The sequence below is a fragment of the Zalophus californianus genome, chromosome 12 (genome assembly GCF_009762305.2).
Source record: "Zalophus californianus isolate mZalCal1 chromosome 12, mZalCal1.pri.v2, whole genome shotgun sequence".
Classification (NCBI taxonomy): domain Eukaryota; kingdom Metazoa; phylum Chordata; class Mammalia; order Carnivora; family Otariidae; genus Zalophus; species Zalophus californianus.
In genome coordinates this window covers 84,402,127-84,418,552 of record NC_045606.1, presented here as the reverse complement: position 1 = coordinate 84,418,552, position 16,426 = coordinate 84,402,127, and the positions used below count along the sequence as shown (strand labels likewise).

The window sequence follows — 16,426 nt, the reverse complement described above, 5'->3', positions numbered from 1 at the left end:
AAGATTTTAGGCTTTGTAAGTCATCCAGTCTCTGTTGCAGCTGCTTGACTTTGCCATTGTAGTAAGAAAGAAGTCAGAACAATACCTAAATTAGCGAACGAGACTGTGATTCCATAAAACTTATTTTACAAAAACAGGCAGCAGGCTAGATTTGAGCTGAGGGTCATAGTTTATTGACCCCCCCCCCTTGGTTTAGACCATTTCTATTTATATTTAACTATTGGTATGGTTGGATTTAAACCTAACATCTTGCTATGCATTTCCTATTTGTCCCATTTCGTCTTTATTCTTTTTTTTTTCTGCCTTCTTTGAAATAACTGAGTACTTTTATTATCTATTTTATCTCCACTATTGTTTAACGATGATTCTTTTTTCTTAAGTGGTTGCTCTAGAGTTTAAGATATATACCTTAAACTTCATACAGTGTACCTTGAAAGAATGAACAATTTCATGAATAGTTTAAGAAACTTACAACAGTACACCTCAATTTCCTTTCCCAACCTTTGTACTATTATTGTCATACATTTTAATTCTACATGTTACAAATCTCATAATACATCGTTACTATGTGTACCTAATAAACTTTCTTTCAAAGAAAACAAAAAGGAAAATATCTTCTTTAAAGATTTTTTTATTTTTTTATTTGACAGAGAGAGACACAGCGAGAGAAGGAACATAAGCAGGGGAGTGGGAGAGGGAGAAGCAGGCTTCCCGGTGAGCAGGGAGCCCGATGCGGGGCTTGATCCCAGGATCCTGGGATCATGACCTGAGCCGAAGGCAAATGCTTAATGACTGAGCCACCCAGGCGCCCCAAAAAGGAAAATATCTTTTATATTTATCCTCATTTTATCATTTCCATTGCTGTTCATTTGTGTATGTCCAAATCTTCACTAATACTGTACTCTTTCTGCCAGAGAACTTCCTTTAACATTTTGTGTAATACAAGTTTATTGGCAATGAATTCCTTCAATTTTTGTTTGTGCAAAAAAGTCTATATTATCTTCATTTTAAAAGATATTTACACTGAGTATAGAATTCCAGAAAAAGATTTCTTTCTCCCTTTCTGCACCTGATGTCTCTCTATTGTCTTCTACTTTGTATAGTTACAAGACAAGAAGTTTGGTGTAAACTTACCTTTCTTCTTCTGTATGTAATGTTTTTCTCTGGCTGTCTTTGAGATTTTCTCTTGAAAGAAGAAAAATCTTTGATTTTCACCAGATTGACTATGATGTGTCCATAAGTGGATTTTATATTGATTTTGATTTGGTTTGGTGTATTTATGTTGCTTGAGATTCTCTGAGCTTCTTCGAGTTGTAGTGTTGTCCTTCATTAATTTAAAAAAATTATTGGCCATCTTATTTTAAAATATTTATTTTGCCCTATTGTCTATCATCTTGATATTGTCCCACAGTTTTAAAATTCTATCTTCTGTACCCTTCTTCCCCACCTTTCTCTCTGTGTTTTATTTTGGATGATTTCTAATGTACTATCTTTAAGTTCATACTTTTGTCAGCAGTACCTACTCTGCTGGTGAACACACTACAAGAATTCTTCATCTTTAATATATTTTTTTATCTCTCACATTTCCTTTTTATAGTTTCCATTTTTCTGCCCCAATTCCCCATATGTTGATACATGTTTGCCACTCTTTCTACTAGTCCTTTCATATATTAGTCATAGTTATTTAGAAGTTCCTGTCTGATAGATCCTTGTTGTTGAGATCTGGTTCTGTTGACTGTTTTCTCTCAGTGATAAGTTCTCCACCCCCCTATTTTTCTTTTCTTTTTATATTGTCATAATTTGTTATTGAATGTGGAACATTATATGTGAAGCCAGTAGAGACCGAAGTAAATGGTGTTTATGCCTGAAAGTGGGCTTGCCTCTTCCGTTAGGCTATTATGGGGTGGGGGTGGGGGATAAGGGGGTGAGTTAATCTAGTCAGTAGTTGATATGGTTTGAGTTTAGTTGTTGCTATCCTTACCCTTGGTGCACCTTGTGCTTATTGTGGGGAATGGGTTGCTGGAGGGTTTTTCTCAATACTCTGCTTTACCACTGGCTTTCAGCAGTACCTGCATATTTGAACCACTCAGTGGGGCTTCTCTCCACAGTCTTGCCTCCTCAGCAACAGACTGCTTGCTGCTTGTTGCTAGGCTGTGTTGGAAGGCAGGTCGTGGTCCTTGATTCTCCTGGTCCAGCCTCAGTCTCAGGAGAGTCCTGTGCCTCTGGGCCTGGGGAGTAGGACCTTTTCAATGTTACTCCCCTCCTCCCTTGACCTCCTCCATGGTAACCAAACTCTGTCTTGTGTCTTTGGTGGGCCTTGAGCAGGAGAGAGGTACCTGTTTCTCTCCCAGCGGTAGTCTACCTCTGCTTCGTATTGGTGCAGGTTCTTGGATCCAAGAGGTTCTCATGATCACCCTCTCCCTCCCCACTCTGCCCACCCAAACCAGAGCAAACAGCTTTTGTTTCTATCCTTCCCCCTGAAGTAACAGATACCTTCCAGGTTCCTGAGAGGGAGAAGGATGGTTTCCTGCCCTCCCCCAGATGCAGACAGGTTTGCTCCTACCCCTCCCCTGGTGACCCCGGGGACAAGAGGGTCTGTTTTCCCTCCCCTAGTGGCTTAAGACTTTTTGGCTTTAGTAAGAGAAAGGTCACAAGATATGGGTGATTTGTGCTTGTCTCATGGAGCAGGCAGTCACCTCCTATAAACCTACACCACCAAGGAGGGGGCTCTCTCTGGTCTCCTGTCTTCCTCTCACTTCTTTCTTTTGAGCACCCAGGGACACTCATGGAGAAGACCTTGCAAGTGAACATAAACTTCCCTTGTGTCTGTCACTCTGAACCAACATAAATATATAGAGAGCTACAGATATAAATGTATCTATCTATCTGAGAGAGAGGAAAAGAGAAGTTTATTTTAAGGAATTGGTTCATGCAATAATGGAAACTGGAAAGTCCAAAATCTGCAGCGCAGGTCAGCAGGCTGGAGACCCAGGGAAGATTGCAGCTGCAAGTCTAAAGGCAAATCTGCTGGCAGAATTCCCTCTTCCTCAGAGAATTTCAGTCTTTTTCTCTTAAAGTCTTCAACTAATTGATAAGGCCCACCATATGATAAAGGGTAATCTGCTTTATTCACAGTCTACTGATTTAAATGTTAATCTCATCTCTTGGGCTCCTGGGTTGGCTCAGTTGGTTAAGCAGCTGACTCTTGATCTTGGCTCAGGTCTTGATCTCAGGGTTGTGGGATCAAGCCCCATGTTGAGCTCTGTGCTCAGTGCAGAGTCTGCTTGAGATTCTCTCTCTCCCTCCCCTTCTGCCCCCTCCCTCCAGCTCATGAGCACACACGTACTATAAATAAATAAATAAATAAATAAATAATTGTTTTTAAAATGCGAATCTCATCTAAAAAGTACGCACAGAAACATCTAGAAGAGTGCTTGACCAAATATCTGGGTACTGTGCCTAGCCAAGTTGACACATAAAATTAACCATCACAGGCTCCCAGTTGTTCTAAACTGATCGACTAGCCCAAATTCAGCCTTTAGGAATTAGTGAAAATTTTAGCTTGATATCTTCATATCACATCTATGGCACTCACCTTTTTTCCGGTGCTCTGCCAAATGAGAAGCGGTTTGTGTGTCCCTTTTCTCCTCAGTAGGGTTTGCCACTTTTTGGCATTTGGTTATGTGGCTGCCTTGTGATCTCAGCTCATATATTCAAGAAAATGTACGGATTTTGTAGATTATTCACTCTTTTTTTTTTTAAGATTTTATTTATTTATTTGACAGACACAGTGTGAGAGGGAACACAAGCGGGGGGGGGGGGGAGAGGGAGAAGCAGGCTTCCCACTGAGCAGGGAGCCCAATGCGGAGCTCGATCCCAGGACCCCGGGATCTTGACCTGAGCCGAAGGCAGATGCTTAATGACTGAGCCACCCAGGCGCCCCTAGATTATTCATTCTTTTTTTTTTTTAAGATTTTATTCATTCATTTGCGAGAGAGACAGACAGAGAACAAGCAGGGGGAGAGGCCGAGGGAGAAGGAGAAGAAGTCTCCCCGCTGAGCAAGAAGCCCGATGCGGAGCTCGATCCCAGGACCCTGGGATCATGACCTGAGCCGAAGGCAGCCGCTTAACCATCTGAGCCACCCAGGCGCCCTAGATTATTCATTCTTATGGATAGGAAGGGAATGATGTCTCTTGCAGGTTTCTACATCCTAAATAAAAGCAGAACTCCCACTGTTTGTTTGTCTTTTACCATGGGTATGATCTTGATTATTTAAAAACCATGAAGGGTAGGAATTATATTTGTAGAGTCTTGCACAGGGTTGTACATTGGTGGCCTATGGATTTCACATGAAAACCTAGGTTTCTATATTATTCTGAAAAATGTGAATATCTGACACACTTGATCCACATTTACTGACCTTTTCATGGGGCATGAGGTCTCTAGCTTTCCGCTGTGCCCAGAGTAACACAAGTACTTCACCACTGACTCCTCCATCCTGGCGCAGACCATTCTGAGATCCAGGTTGGCTCCTCAGAGTCCTCTTGGAACTAGAGCTGTGGCAGAGTATTGTTCCATATAAATCCTAAGACAGAAGCAGAACATGGCATGTGACAACTGAATGCCCTGGGATAGGATCACAGTGGGTAAAGGGAATCTTAGATCTGCCTGGGAGGGGACATTATACATCCTTCCTACAACAGCTTGGCATCCTAGGTGGCTCTTGGAAGTGACTGCAGAACTCCACATGTGGGAATGCCAACCCCATCATGTAAGCAAAACCAGGATGCCAATTTTTTGTTTCACCAGAAAGCACTGTCACCAGTGGGGATCCCAAAGAAATCCTGGGAGGTGGGTATTACTTTCCTGGGAGGGGCCATAGGGATGGCTGACACCTCTGGGCCCAGGCCAAGCACTTCAACTCTCGCCGAAGCTAGACACAGGCAAGGGTCAGCCCTCCACTCAGAGGCTGGTGTGCTACTCCGTTGGGCACATTCTACCACCAGGCAGAGCAACACTAAACCGTTACCAGGACTTCAGGGACTTTCTCACAGGGTGGGGCCTGTGGATCTGTGGGTTCGCTGCAGCAAGTGCAGTTCCATTTCTTGGGAAAGGGAAAGAACCCCAGGACTGGACTGGATTGGGCAGAATTGTTTCCTTAAGCTCCTAGAAGTCCTTTATTTAGGGAACAAAAGTAAATGAAGCCAAGGAAGGGAGCTAAGGCCTTTATCTGAGAAGCAATGTCATGAGACAGATCTGAGGGGAAGGTGTTGGGCTCTATCAGCAAAGAAGGCTGAGAGCTGAGGGGAGGGGAAGGGAGAGGCAGTTGGATGGCATGAGGCCAGATTCAGGCTGAAGATGGGTCCAGAGGGTTTTAGGCCCAGGAGAAAATCAGACTGCAACACCTACATGCCCACATCATTTCCCAGGAAGGGAGCCCAGGGGGGAGGGACGGACCAAGCACAGCAGCACCTAAAACATGAACTCCTCAGTAAGCCAGCCACACTTGGCCTATCTGGAGCTCCCACCAACTCTGCCAAGACTAAAAACTTTTTGGAACACCTACAGGGTTAAAAAAGAAGACATCAAACAAATGGAAGTTCACAAGAGCACTTCTAACTTCATGAAAAATAAGATTAATCAGTGGAAGTAGGAACTTTTAAAGAAAAGAATCAGAACTTCTTCTCTTACAAACAAAGCTTGAACCTCTTAGCAATCACGACTCTGATTGCAAGGATCTCACTCAAGTGCTTGGAGGGTCTTTTACTGCCAAGAACGGGAGAGCTAGAGCACTTTACAGGGCAGAATTACACAGAATTCAGCTCAGGTCTAAAATGGCCCAGACAAAGGCCACAGACCATTTTCAAGCTGAAATCAGAATCAGGCTTTTTTGTGTGTCTTAGAAGAAGGTTTTTATTAAAGTATAAAATTAATTCATAGTCACTGAAGGAAATCTGCAAAATACACAAAAGTATAAAGAATTTTTAAAAATCCACATTCCATCATCCAGAGATGGCTTACATTTAAAATTTTTTTTTCAGTTTTCTTCTGTGGATACCTGTATGTTTCTCCACACAAATCAGGATTATATTAAGTAAAAATGTGTTTCCAGCTCTTCTCTTTTACTGTATCAGGAACAGTTCTCCATTGCCTTAATTATTTCTTGAAACTTACTTTTTAATGGTTCCATAATATTACTTTTTTATGGATATGCCCTCACTTATTTTAATCATTTTTTAACTGATGATCAATTAAGTTGTTTCAACTTTTCATCATTTTAAAAAGATTCTAGTAAATATTTGTGGGTATAATCTTTGTGTATCTCTCTGATTATTTCCTTAGAAGAAATTTTTAGAATATTAAGATTTGAGAGCTTCTCGATACCCACTCTCAAATTACTTTTCAAAATGGTTACACTTCTTTATAGTCACACTAACAATGTATAAGCATGCTTGTTTCATGCATTAGCCAATACTGAGCACTGTCATTTAAAAAAGAGAAAAACAAAAATTTTTGTCCATTTGTTAGTTGAAAAATGAGATCTAGCTGCACCCAGCTTGGGCTACTCATCGGTGCCCATGTCATTTATATTTCTCTCATTATTAATTGGACGTTTCTTCATGTTTATTAAATGCTTTTCTTCTATGAATTATCTTTTTTATGACACTTATCTATTTTTCATATAAGCAGTAAGCACCTTGCTTTGATTATGATGCAGTTTTGCTATATATCCAAAAGGAATCTTTAAGGGAAATTCATCATGTTAAAAGCCTTTTGATTTATAGCTTTAAGCTTTCTAAGGATTCCATTGAGGCCAAATGAGAGGTTCTTCTACTGCAGAGCCTCTCAAGGTGTGGCCCTTGGACTCCGTGCATCAGAATCAAGGAGTAGGAGTGGGAGAACATGTATTTAAAATCCTAAACCCTCACCCTAGACACATAATCAGCATCTCTGATGACTGGACCCAAGAAGCCACATTTCTATAATCTCTGCATGCTTTACATGCAGCCCAAATTTGATAATCAAAATGAGTACTGAGACAAATAAAACCTGATATTCCCATACTCTCTGGGGAGAAAAGGGAGATGACCATACAGAGAAGTGAGCCCAAACATTGAAGAACAGAAGCTGAGCTTCCTACTCCAATAGGCTTTTGGGTCTTGTACTTTCTGTTCTTTTGATTTATTGACCTCCATTGTTCTTTAACTTGATTCATGCATTATCACTCATCTACTGATCGCCCAAGTTGGAAAAATTATAGCCATCCGTGATGCCTTCCAATTCCTTGCACTCCTTACTTCTTTGCATGTACATAACTGTTCCTTTAACCTACAAATGTCTTGAAGACTCTTTCTCTTTTTATCACCTTTTGGTTTAGTCTCTTATTCTCACTCTCTCCTCTTTCTTCTATTTATTCTACCCATAATCTCCATCACCACCCAACCTCCACCACCACAACGTAAGCATTCGTTCTAAGTAGCAATGTGTCCACAAGCCTCTGCATAGTAAGATATCCTCCCCACCAGCCCCCTTCCCATTTTTTGCTGCCCCGAAACTCCTCCTCATTCTAGTGGAGGGGTGAAAGCTGGGAATTTGAGAAGGATTAAAGGACTGGAGAACACTAGAGAAATTCAGACAAACTCAGTGGGCATGAATGTGCAAGAGACAGCTGTGGTCAGTTTCAGCTCCTGGAGGTCAAGCAACACTACTTAAGAGACCACATTTAAGGTGTGGCCCTCTGGTGGGATGCTGAAGTGTCTGAGAGGACAAGGGCATGTGAGGCCATGTTGTTGAATGGGTCATCCGCACAGACCCTGAAGTAGCTCAGCTGCATGGTATTATTCACAAGTAGAGAGCCAGTGAACATGATCAGTTCAGAGCAACCTTTCTCCATTCCTGGAAAAACAACTTAGACCAAAGGACAAAGGGTTATTGTGTTGTTCTCCCATGTAAGAGTAAATAATTTTGATGAATTTGGTGGGACATTTTGGAGCCAAAGTCAAACTGTGTGTGTGATTGTCTTGTAAAGGTGCTAGGACTTAATTTTCAGATCTGGAATAAGAACAGGTGGCAGCTGATGGCAGGAGTCACAATGGTTTCCATGACAACGGGACTGGATCTTAGTCATCCTCCCATCCTCCACAAAACCTACTGCAGCTTTTCTCATAAGGTGCTTATTAAATATTTGTTAAATGAATGATGAATCACAGAATAGTGTGTGCGCTTTGCAATTAAGGCGGCCGTTCTCTAGCTAGCTAAAAAGCTTTTAAAGCTACAATAATTACTGTACTTACCCATGATATTTTGCATAATTTGCATATTAACTTAACCCGAAAATAATAAACTACAGATTCCCATTCTTGCTGAACCACCCTGTCTCGCATCTTTACCCTATTGTAGAAGTAGCCCAGATGTTTGCTTAAGATGGCCTTAGGAGGGGAGGGTGCCCCCTGTGTCATATACGTGCCTGCACATTAGCTAGAAAGACCTGTTTCCCCCTTGAAGTCCCCCTCCACCGCCGTCGGCTCTCCGGCCCTTCCCCCTCCCTGGGCTCTGCGCATCGGCTCACGCGCAGGCGCTAGCCTGCCCCTCCCCCGCGCCCCTCTTCCCGCGCTCGGGCAGCAGCCGGCGGGGCCCTGCCGGGAGCACAAAAGGCCTCGGAAGCTGGCGTCCCCCCGTTGCCTGTGGCAACCATTGAGCGGCGTCTCGCTCTCCCTTGACCCTACAATGAGAGAGTAAAAAGGGCCTCCATTGGCTAGCCGGAGAAGGGAGGCCAATCAGAGTAGAGGTTGTAAGGAGGCGGCCGAGAGAGGTTGTGGGGGTAGGAAGCTAGGGTTAGAGGCTACCGGTGAGGCTAGAAACCCCGCGTGGCCGGTTGGAGCAAATATGTCTGTCCGGAGGCACATTGGGAATCCTGAGGTGAGGGCCAGGTCCGGATCCGGGAGCCGGAGGGGGCGGGCGCACCGGAAAAGGCTCCACGTAGGCAGGGAAGAGCAGCTAGTGACTTCCGCCGGCCGGAAGGCGGGAAGCGGCCGGCGTGAGGAGGGGTCTGGAGAGCGGAGGGAGGCGGGGCGGGCCTGGGGGACTCGGAGTCGAGGCCGTTATCCAGTGGTGAGAGGCCGGCCACTCTCACGCACATGCTCGCTGTGGCCTGGCATTTGTCGCCCAGAGGAGCCAAGTGCACGAAGACACAGTCCCTTCCCTCAAAGGGCTTACAGTCTGGGCGTGGCAGTTACACAACATAACGAACATATGCATGAACGCCCCGAACACTAAAGGAGCAAAATCAAAAGGAGCCATCATTTCTGATTATGGGGATACGGCAAGAGTAGGAATAAGCAGATCAAGCCATTGGGAAAGGACGCAAAATATGACCTTAGTTTACCCTCTTCCCGATAGGACCATTTCCTTGTCCGTTTCACCCCTAGGGCCCGGCTGCATTTGTGGCCATTTAATTTCAACAAATGTTTATTGGCCTCTTACACTGCGGTAGGTGCTAGAAACACAGAGTAAGACAAGGCATTTGTCCTTTAATAAGTTCAGTCTAGTGAGGGAGACTTGGGAACAGAATTTGAATGCAGTGTGGTTGGGGGACAAGTTGAGAGAGCACAGAGGAAAGATTGGACTCAAGGAAGCGAGGGAAGGGTCCTGGAGATGGCCTGAAATGGCAAGGTGACTAGCCAGGTGAGGAAGCGTCTCAAGTAGAGAACAGCATGAGCAAAGATGAGGAGGTGTGAAACGTCGGAGTGGACAGTTCCCCCTAGAGAAGCTGGAGTAAAGCCTGGAAGGGCCTTCTGCGCCTTGCCAAAGTACTTGGCCTTTATATCGAACAGGAGTTGCAAATTATTTCATTTCATGGTGGATGTCTATGTGCTATGTTGAGGAAAATTGTGAGGCTCTGCAGGAGAGTACCATGATCAAATATAATCTCTACCATGAAGGTGGGGGAGGTAGGTGTGGAGAGTGGCAGTTTGCCACGTATTTATCTTGCCTGCTGATCTGAATTTAAGAAGCTTTTGAGGAGTTTTAAGTAACTGAGTGATGTGGTCAGATTTGCATTTTAGGCAGAGGGCTGTAGCCACGTTGTGGAGAAAGAAGGAGGCCAGGACTGGAGGTAGGCAGATTGGGTAGGTGGTATTTACGATATAGACCTAAAGGAAGGTCATGGAACATGGGACAGAAAAGAGAAATATTTAGGTATTTAAATCATTAAGACTTCATGATTAGCTTTGAGAAATGAGATTGGAATGGATGACTTAGTTTCCCAGCTTGGGCTACTCATCGGTGCCCATGTCATTAATGAGATCGGGAATGTGGGAGAAAGAGGAGTATAGGGCAATAGGAGCTGGGATGCTCTGTGTGGTCATACATTTGTGTCCTAGAGGAAGATGTCCAACTTTCTTGCTTTAGTGGAGCACATTTTCCAGTAATTTCTTGAAAAAGAGTGCATGAGAAATAACTTTTTTATTTATATCTAAAATGTTAGGCATGTCTGAAAATGCTGTTATTCTGCCTTCACATTTATTTGCCTGCAAGTTTGGTGGAGTATAGAATTCTTGGTTGGAAACCATCAGCATTTTGAAAACATTGCATTAAAGTTTTCTAGCATCCAGTGTTGCTGTGAAGTCCAAAGCCAGCTTGTAAAATCTTCTCTATGTTACTAGTGTTGTGTTTCACGAAGATATTCCTTGCTATGGATCTCTTTTCACTCATTTTGGTGGGCACCAGAAATTCATGTCTTTCTATTCTGTGAAATTTTGTTGAATTATTTTGTTGTTGACTTCTCCTTCCTATTCTTCTCCGTCCTCTTTTTCTTGAATTCATTTTCATGTTGCTTCTATAAGACTGGTTCTCTAATTTTCTTAAACTTTATTTCCTGTTTTCCACACCTTTGTCTTTTTGCTCTCTTTCGGAGGTTTATTTAACTTTATCTTCTAATCCTATTTAATTTCTGCTGTTGTGTTTTTAATTCTTTTTTTTTTAAGATTTTATTTATTTGCGAGAGAGAGAGACTGAGAGAGAGAGAGTGCACGAGAGGGGGTAGGGTCAGAGGGAGAAGCAGGCTCCCCACTGAGCAGGGAGCCTGATCCGGGACTCCATCCCGGGACTTCATCCCGGGACTCCAGGATCTGACCTGAGCCGAAGGCAGTCGCTTAACCAACTGAGCCAGCCAGGTGCCCCTGTGTTTTTAATTCTTAAGACCTCTGTTTTGGGGGGGCGCCTGGGTGGCTCAGTTGGTTGGGCGACTGCCTTCGGCTCAGGTCATGATCCTGGAGTCCTGGAATCGAGTCCCACATCAGGCTCCCTGCTCAGCGGGGAGTCTGCTTCTCCCTCTGACCCTCTTCCCTCTCGTGCTCTCTATCTCTCATTCTCTCTCTCTCAAATAAATAAATAAAACCTTTAAAAAAAAAAGAAAGACCTCTGTTTTGGACTCTGATGTCCTTTTAAAAAAACATTTTATTTTGATGGGGCACCTGGGTGGCTCAGTCGTTAAGCGTCTACCTTCGGTTCAGGTCATGATCCCAGGGTCCTGGAATTGAGCCGCGAATTAGGCTCCCTGCTCTGCGGAAAGCCTGCTTCTCCCTCTCCCACTCCCCCTGCTTGTGTTCCCTCTTTCGTTGTGTCTTTCTTTGTCAAATAAATAAATAAAATCTTTTTAAAAAAAAAGAAAAAACATTTTATTTTGAAATAACTATAGATTCACAAGAAGTTGCAAAAATAGTACAGGCCCATGTACCTTCACCCAGTTTCCCCCATTGATTATATTTTATGTAAGTATAATATAATATCAAAGCCATAAATTTGTACAAATTGACATTTGTAAAATGTGTGTATAATTCTAGGCCATTTTTTCACATGTGTAGATTTAATATAATCAAGATTGCATGTGTTTAGATTTATAATCAAAATACAGAACTATTCCATCACCACAAATATCTCCCTCATACTACCCCTTCCTAGTCATTTCCACTTTCCTCTGCCTCACCATCCTAACCCCTGGCAACCACTAATGTGTTCTCCATTTCTGTAATTTTGTCATTTGGAAATGTTACATAAATGGAATCACATGATATGTGACCTTTTGAGACTGGCTTTTTTCACTCAGAATAATGTCCTTGAGACACATTCAAGTTGTTGCCTATAGCAATAGTTCATTCCCTTTTATTGCTGATTAGTATTCTGCAGTATATATATATAACAGTTTGTTTAACCATTGAACTATTATAGGATATTTTGGTTGTTTTCAGTTTGGGGCTATTATGAATAAAGATATGAACTTTTGGGTACAGCTGTTTTTATGGATGTCAATTTTCATTTCTCTGGGATAGATGCCTGGGAGTGTAGTTGCTGGGTTGTATGTGAGCTTACATTTAGTTTTTTAGAAACTGCCAAACTATTTTCCAGAGTGACTGTACCATTTTACATTCTCCTCACCAGTGAATGAGAGATGAGTTTTTGCACATTCTTGGCAACATCTGGTATTGTCAGTATTTTTATTTTAGTTGAGTTTTTTTGTTTTTTGTGGGGTTTTTTTGTGTGTGTGTGTGTTTGTTTTTAGAGAGGGAGCGAGGAGGAGGGAGGGAGGGGCAGAGGTAGAGGAAGAGAGAATGTCAAGCAGGCTCCACGCCCAGCACAGAGCCCAGTGTGGTGTGGGGCTTGATCTGATGACCCTGAGATCATGACCCGAGCCAGAATCAAGAGTTGGACGCTTAACTGACTGAGCCACCCAGACGCCCCGATTTTAGTTGTTTAAATAGGTACACTGTGATGTCTCATATGGTCTGAACTTGTATTTCCCCAATGGATACCGAGGTTGAACATCTTAAATTTTTTCATGTGCTTATTTGCCATTCATATATCCTCTTCAAAAAAAAATATCTCTTTGTATCTTTTGCCTAATTTCTAACTGGATTTTTTTACTGTTGTTTTTGTGTGTTTGTGACTGTGTAAATATTGATTATTGCCAAAGCAGTGATCATTACAGTTACATTTTCTTTCTTATTACTTTTTGTTTTTCCTGGAATTCCTATCTACCTTTATTTTTATTCTATACTATTTCTAAATTTTTATAAACAATGTAGGAAAATTTTCCTACATCACTATTTATCATTTGTTTCCAGTTAGCTTTTCCAAAAATGTTCTCTGTGTACTTGTGTGTGTGTATGTGCGCACTTGTGTGTGTAGAGAGAGTTTTATCTTGCGGTTTTCTTTTACCCAAATGTTATAACATTATATATATGACTTTTTGGCTTGCTCTTTGTACTTAACAATAAGTCTTGGAGATCTTTCCATGTCAGACAAATATAGGTCAACTTAATTCTTTTAACTCTTACATAAGTACTTGGTCTGGTTGTAGAGCAAAAGTTTTTTTTTTTTTATTTTTGTTACTTGTTAAATTTTAATGTTTTTACTAACAGCATTATGAGATATAATTCACCCATCTAAAGTATACAGTTCAATGGTTTTAATATATCACAGAGTTGTGCAATCATCACTAATTTTCATTACACCAAAAGAAATTCTGTAACCTTAGCTATCATTCCCCCAATTTTCCCATTGTCTCCCCCATCCAGTCTTGACAATCACTAATCTACTTTGTCTCTATATTTGCTTGTTGTCTACATTTCATATAAATGGAGTCATGCAAAATGTGGTCTTTTGTGACTGGCTTCTTTAATTAACTTAGAATAATGTTTTAAAGGTTCATCCATGTTATATCATGTATTCGTACTTCATTCCTTTCTACTACTGAATGATATTCCTTGACATAGACATACATATTTTATTTGTTCTTTCTGATGGACATTTGCATTGTTTCTACTTTGGAGCTGTAATGAATGATGCTACTATGAATATTCATGGACAAGTTTTTTGTGTATGTGTATTTTCGTTTCTCTAACGATAGTTTTTTGAAATATTTTTTTCTCCTGCATAGTCTGTTTCTTTCCTATTGCTATTTTTTCTTTTGTTTTGTTGGAGATTAGTATTAGTTAACTCAGGCTGCCATAACAAAATGTCACAGACTGGGTTGCTTTAAACAACAAATTTATTTCTGCAGTTTTGGAGTACTGGAAAGTTCAAGATCAAGGTGCTGGCCAGTTTAGTTTCCGGTGAGAGGTCTCTCTTGCCTTGCAGATGGCTGCCTTCTCATTGTGTATTCCTAGATTTCTTTCTGTGTGTACTTGTAAAGAGGCGGAAGCTCTTTGGTGTCTCTTTTTGTAAGGACACTAATCCTATTACACTTGTGCCCCACCCTTATGATCTTCTTTAACCTTAATTACCTCCTAAAGGCCCTGTCTCCAAATACAGTTACACTGGAGATTAGGGCTTTGTGTGCCCCCAAAATTCACAGCAGTGTTCTGAGGCTTCATTTAATCCTAAATTATTAATTTATGTTTTTGAGTTAGAAACTTAAACAGGTGATTGGGATCTGTATATCTGAGAGGGGCTTGCTGATGCTGAGCCTAATTACAGGAAGATCTCACTGGGCCACGATTTGGGCGGCTATCCTCCCAAATCTATACCTTCAGCTCTTTTCTCTTAGGCTGGTGATTTTCCTCAGAGAATTCCCTCATTCTCCTGAGAGTAAAAGCCTAGCTGAATTCCTGGAGGAATTAGGGCTAGGAGCTAAATCTCAACATTAGTTTGCATCATTCACTTAATGCCCCTGTTTTCAGTAATGATATCTCTACCTTTCTCTGTCTAGAGACCTCCCAGTCCAGAAATTCTTCTCAGGGAATAAATCTGTAGAGAGCTACCGTGGTGGGGGAGGGGCAGTCACCCAGTAGCCCACGGGACAGGGATGTGGAGATCGAGTTGCTTCTCATCGCCTTCAAACAATCTTCCTTATTTCAGCCACTCCTTTTGCTCCCTGCTCCTGGAGGTGCTGGAGGCTGTCGATTCCTAAGCCTTTTAAGAATTGTTCTTGGCTTTCCCTTTGACTTTCTTGAGTCAGTCAAGTCATTTTCACTGTTGATCTGCTTTCTAGAATTAAAAAATCTATTGCTGTCACTTCTCCCGCTCTCTCTGGTTTTTTGAACTCTATGTCCTTAAAATAGAAGACAAAACTGAGGTTTGGGAAGGAAGTGAAATTAAATGCATGTGTTCAATATGCTGTCTTCACCCAGTAGATCATGATCTGTAATTATTTTATTTGTAATCTATAATTATTTGTTTATTCTGGCATACTTACAAGAACATAAACTAGGGTCCTTGTATGTATTGTCCCACTGGCCTGGCATGCAGTAAACATCTGTTGAATGAGTAAATGAATATATGCCTGAGCTGGGAGTCAGGCCATAGTTCCTTACTTGGATATCAAGCATATAAATGGAATTAAACCTAAGTGTGTGGCTCTCAGAGAACCTAGAGACTGAGAAGATGGAATCCTGGGAACGCAGTGTTTAAGCAGCTGACAGAAATGATCCATGTGTCATTGGAGAATCAGGGGAGAGAGATATCACTAAAGCCAAGGGAGTGGAAACTGAAGAAGGGGGGACTGTATAACAGTGTCAAAAGGTACAGAAAGGGTGAAGTGAGTTAAAGAATGGAACGTCACCATTATATTCAGCAATTAGGGGATCTCTGATGTTGGCGAGCTGCCACAGGAACCATAGTAGAATGGTGGGGACAGTAGCCATGTTGCAGTGGATTGAGGAGTAAAGTGCAGATACCCGGAAGGCATTCCAATTATATATTAGAAAATATATTCCAGTTATATATTGATTCATCACGAATCACCTCATGTTTAGTGACTTAAAATAATAGTCATTTTATTATGATCTCTATGGTTCTGAAGGTTGACCAGGCTCAGTTAGGTGCTGCTTATTTGGGATCTCATGTGGTTTTGCAGGCAGACAGAAGCTGGGGCTAGAGTTATCTTGAACACGTCTTCAAGGCCATTGATACATCCTGTTGGCAAGGACCTCAGCTGGGGCTGTCAGCCATACCACCTACAAATGGCCTTTTCCATGTGGCTTGGCCTTCCTCACAACATGGTAGCTGAGTTCCAAGAACAGTGTCCCAGGAGAACCAGGTGGAAGCTGTATTGCCCTTTATGATCTAGCCTCAGAAGTCATAAGGCAGCACTTTCATCCAGATTCAAGCAAGGGGTGTGTGTGTTGGGGGGGGGCATTGGCCCCTGTGGGAGGAGTTTCAACATCACAGCATAAGTGAGATGGGAAATTCTCTTGCAAACATCTTGAAAAATACAGTCAGCCATAGGTAGTAGCTGCTAGCGAAGTAGGGGCTGCTACATGTGCATACAGGGTCAAGGTTGGTGTTTGAGATCAGTAGAATTGGACCAGATTAAAACTGCCATTTAAAAAAAAATGTTCTCCTTTCAAAGACCTATGTTAAATGTAAGATTGCCTTAAATGAGACTCTTTTCAAGATTGAATTCATTTCCTTCATTTTATGGACCTC

The 16,426-nt window shown here is 42.0% G+C and overlaps 1 protein-coding gene across 2 annotated transcripts in view; it reads left to right on the top strand.

Annotated features, from left to right (window-relative positions):
• CEP41 (centrosomal protein 41) overlaps window positions 1–16,426 on the top strand; it is a 90,651-nt gene that overhangs the window by 36,353 nt on the left and 37,872 nt on the right. The window contains exon 1 of one of the 2 annotated variants that reach the window (XM_027573201.2): window positions 8,809–8,920. The exons of the other annotated variant lie outside the window; for it this stretch is intronic. Coding sequence (XP_027429002.1) covers window positions 8,888–8,920 — 33 coding nt within the window. The 5' untranslated portion in view covers window positions 8,809–8,887. Of the gene's footprint in view, window positions 1–8,808; window positions 8,921–16,426 lie in introns of those variants that run through there. 2 annotated transcript variants of the gene reach the window in all.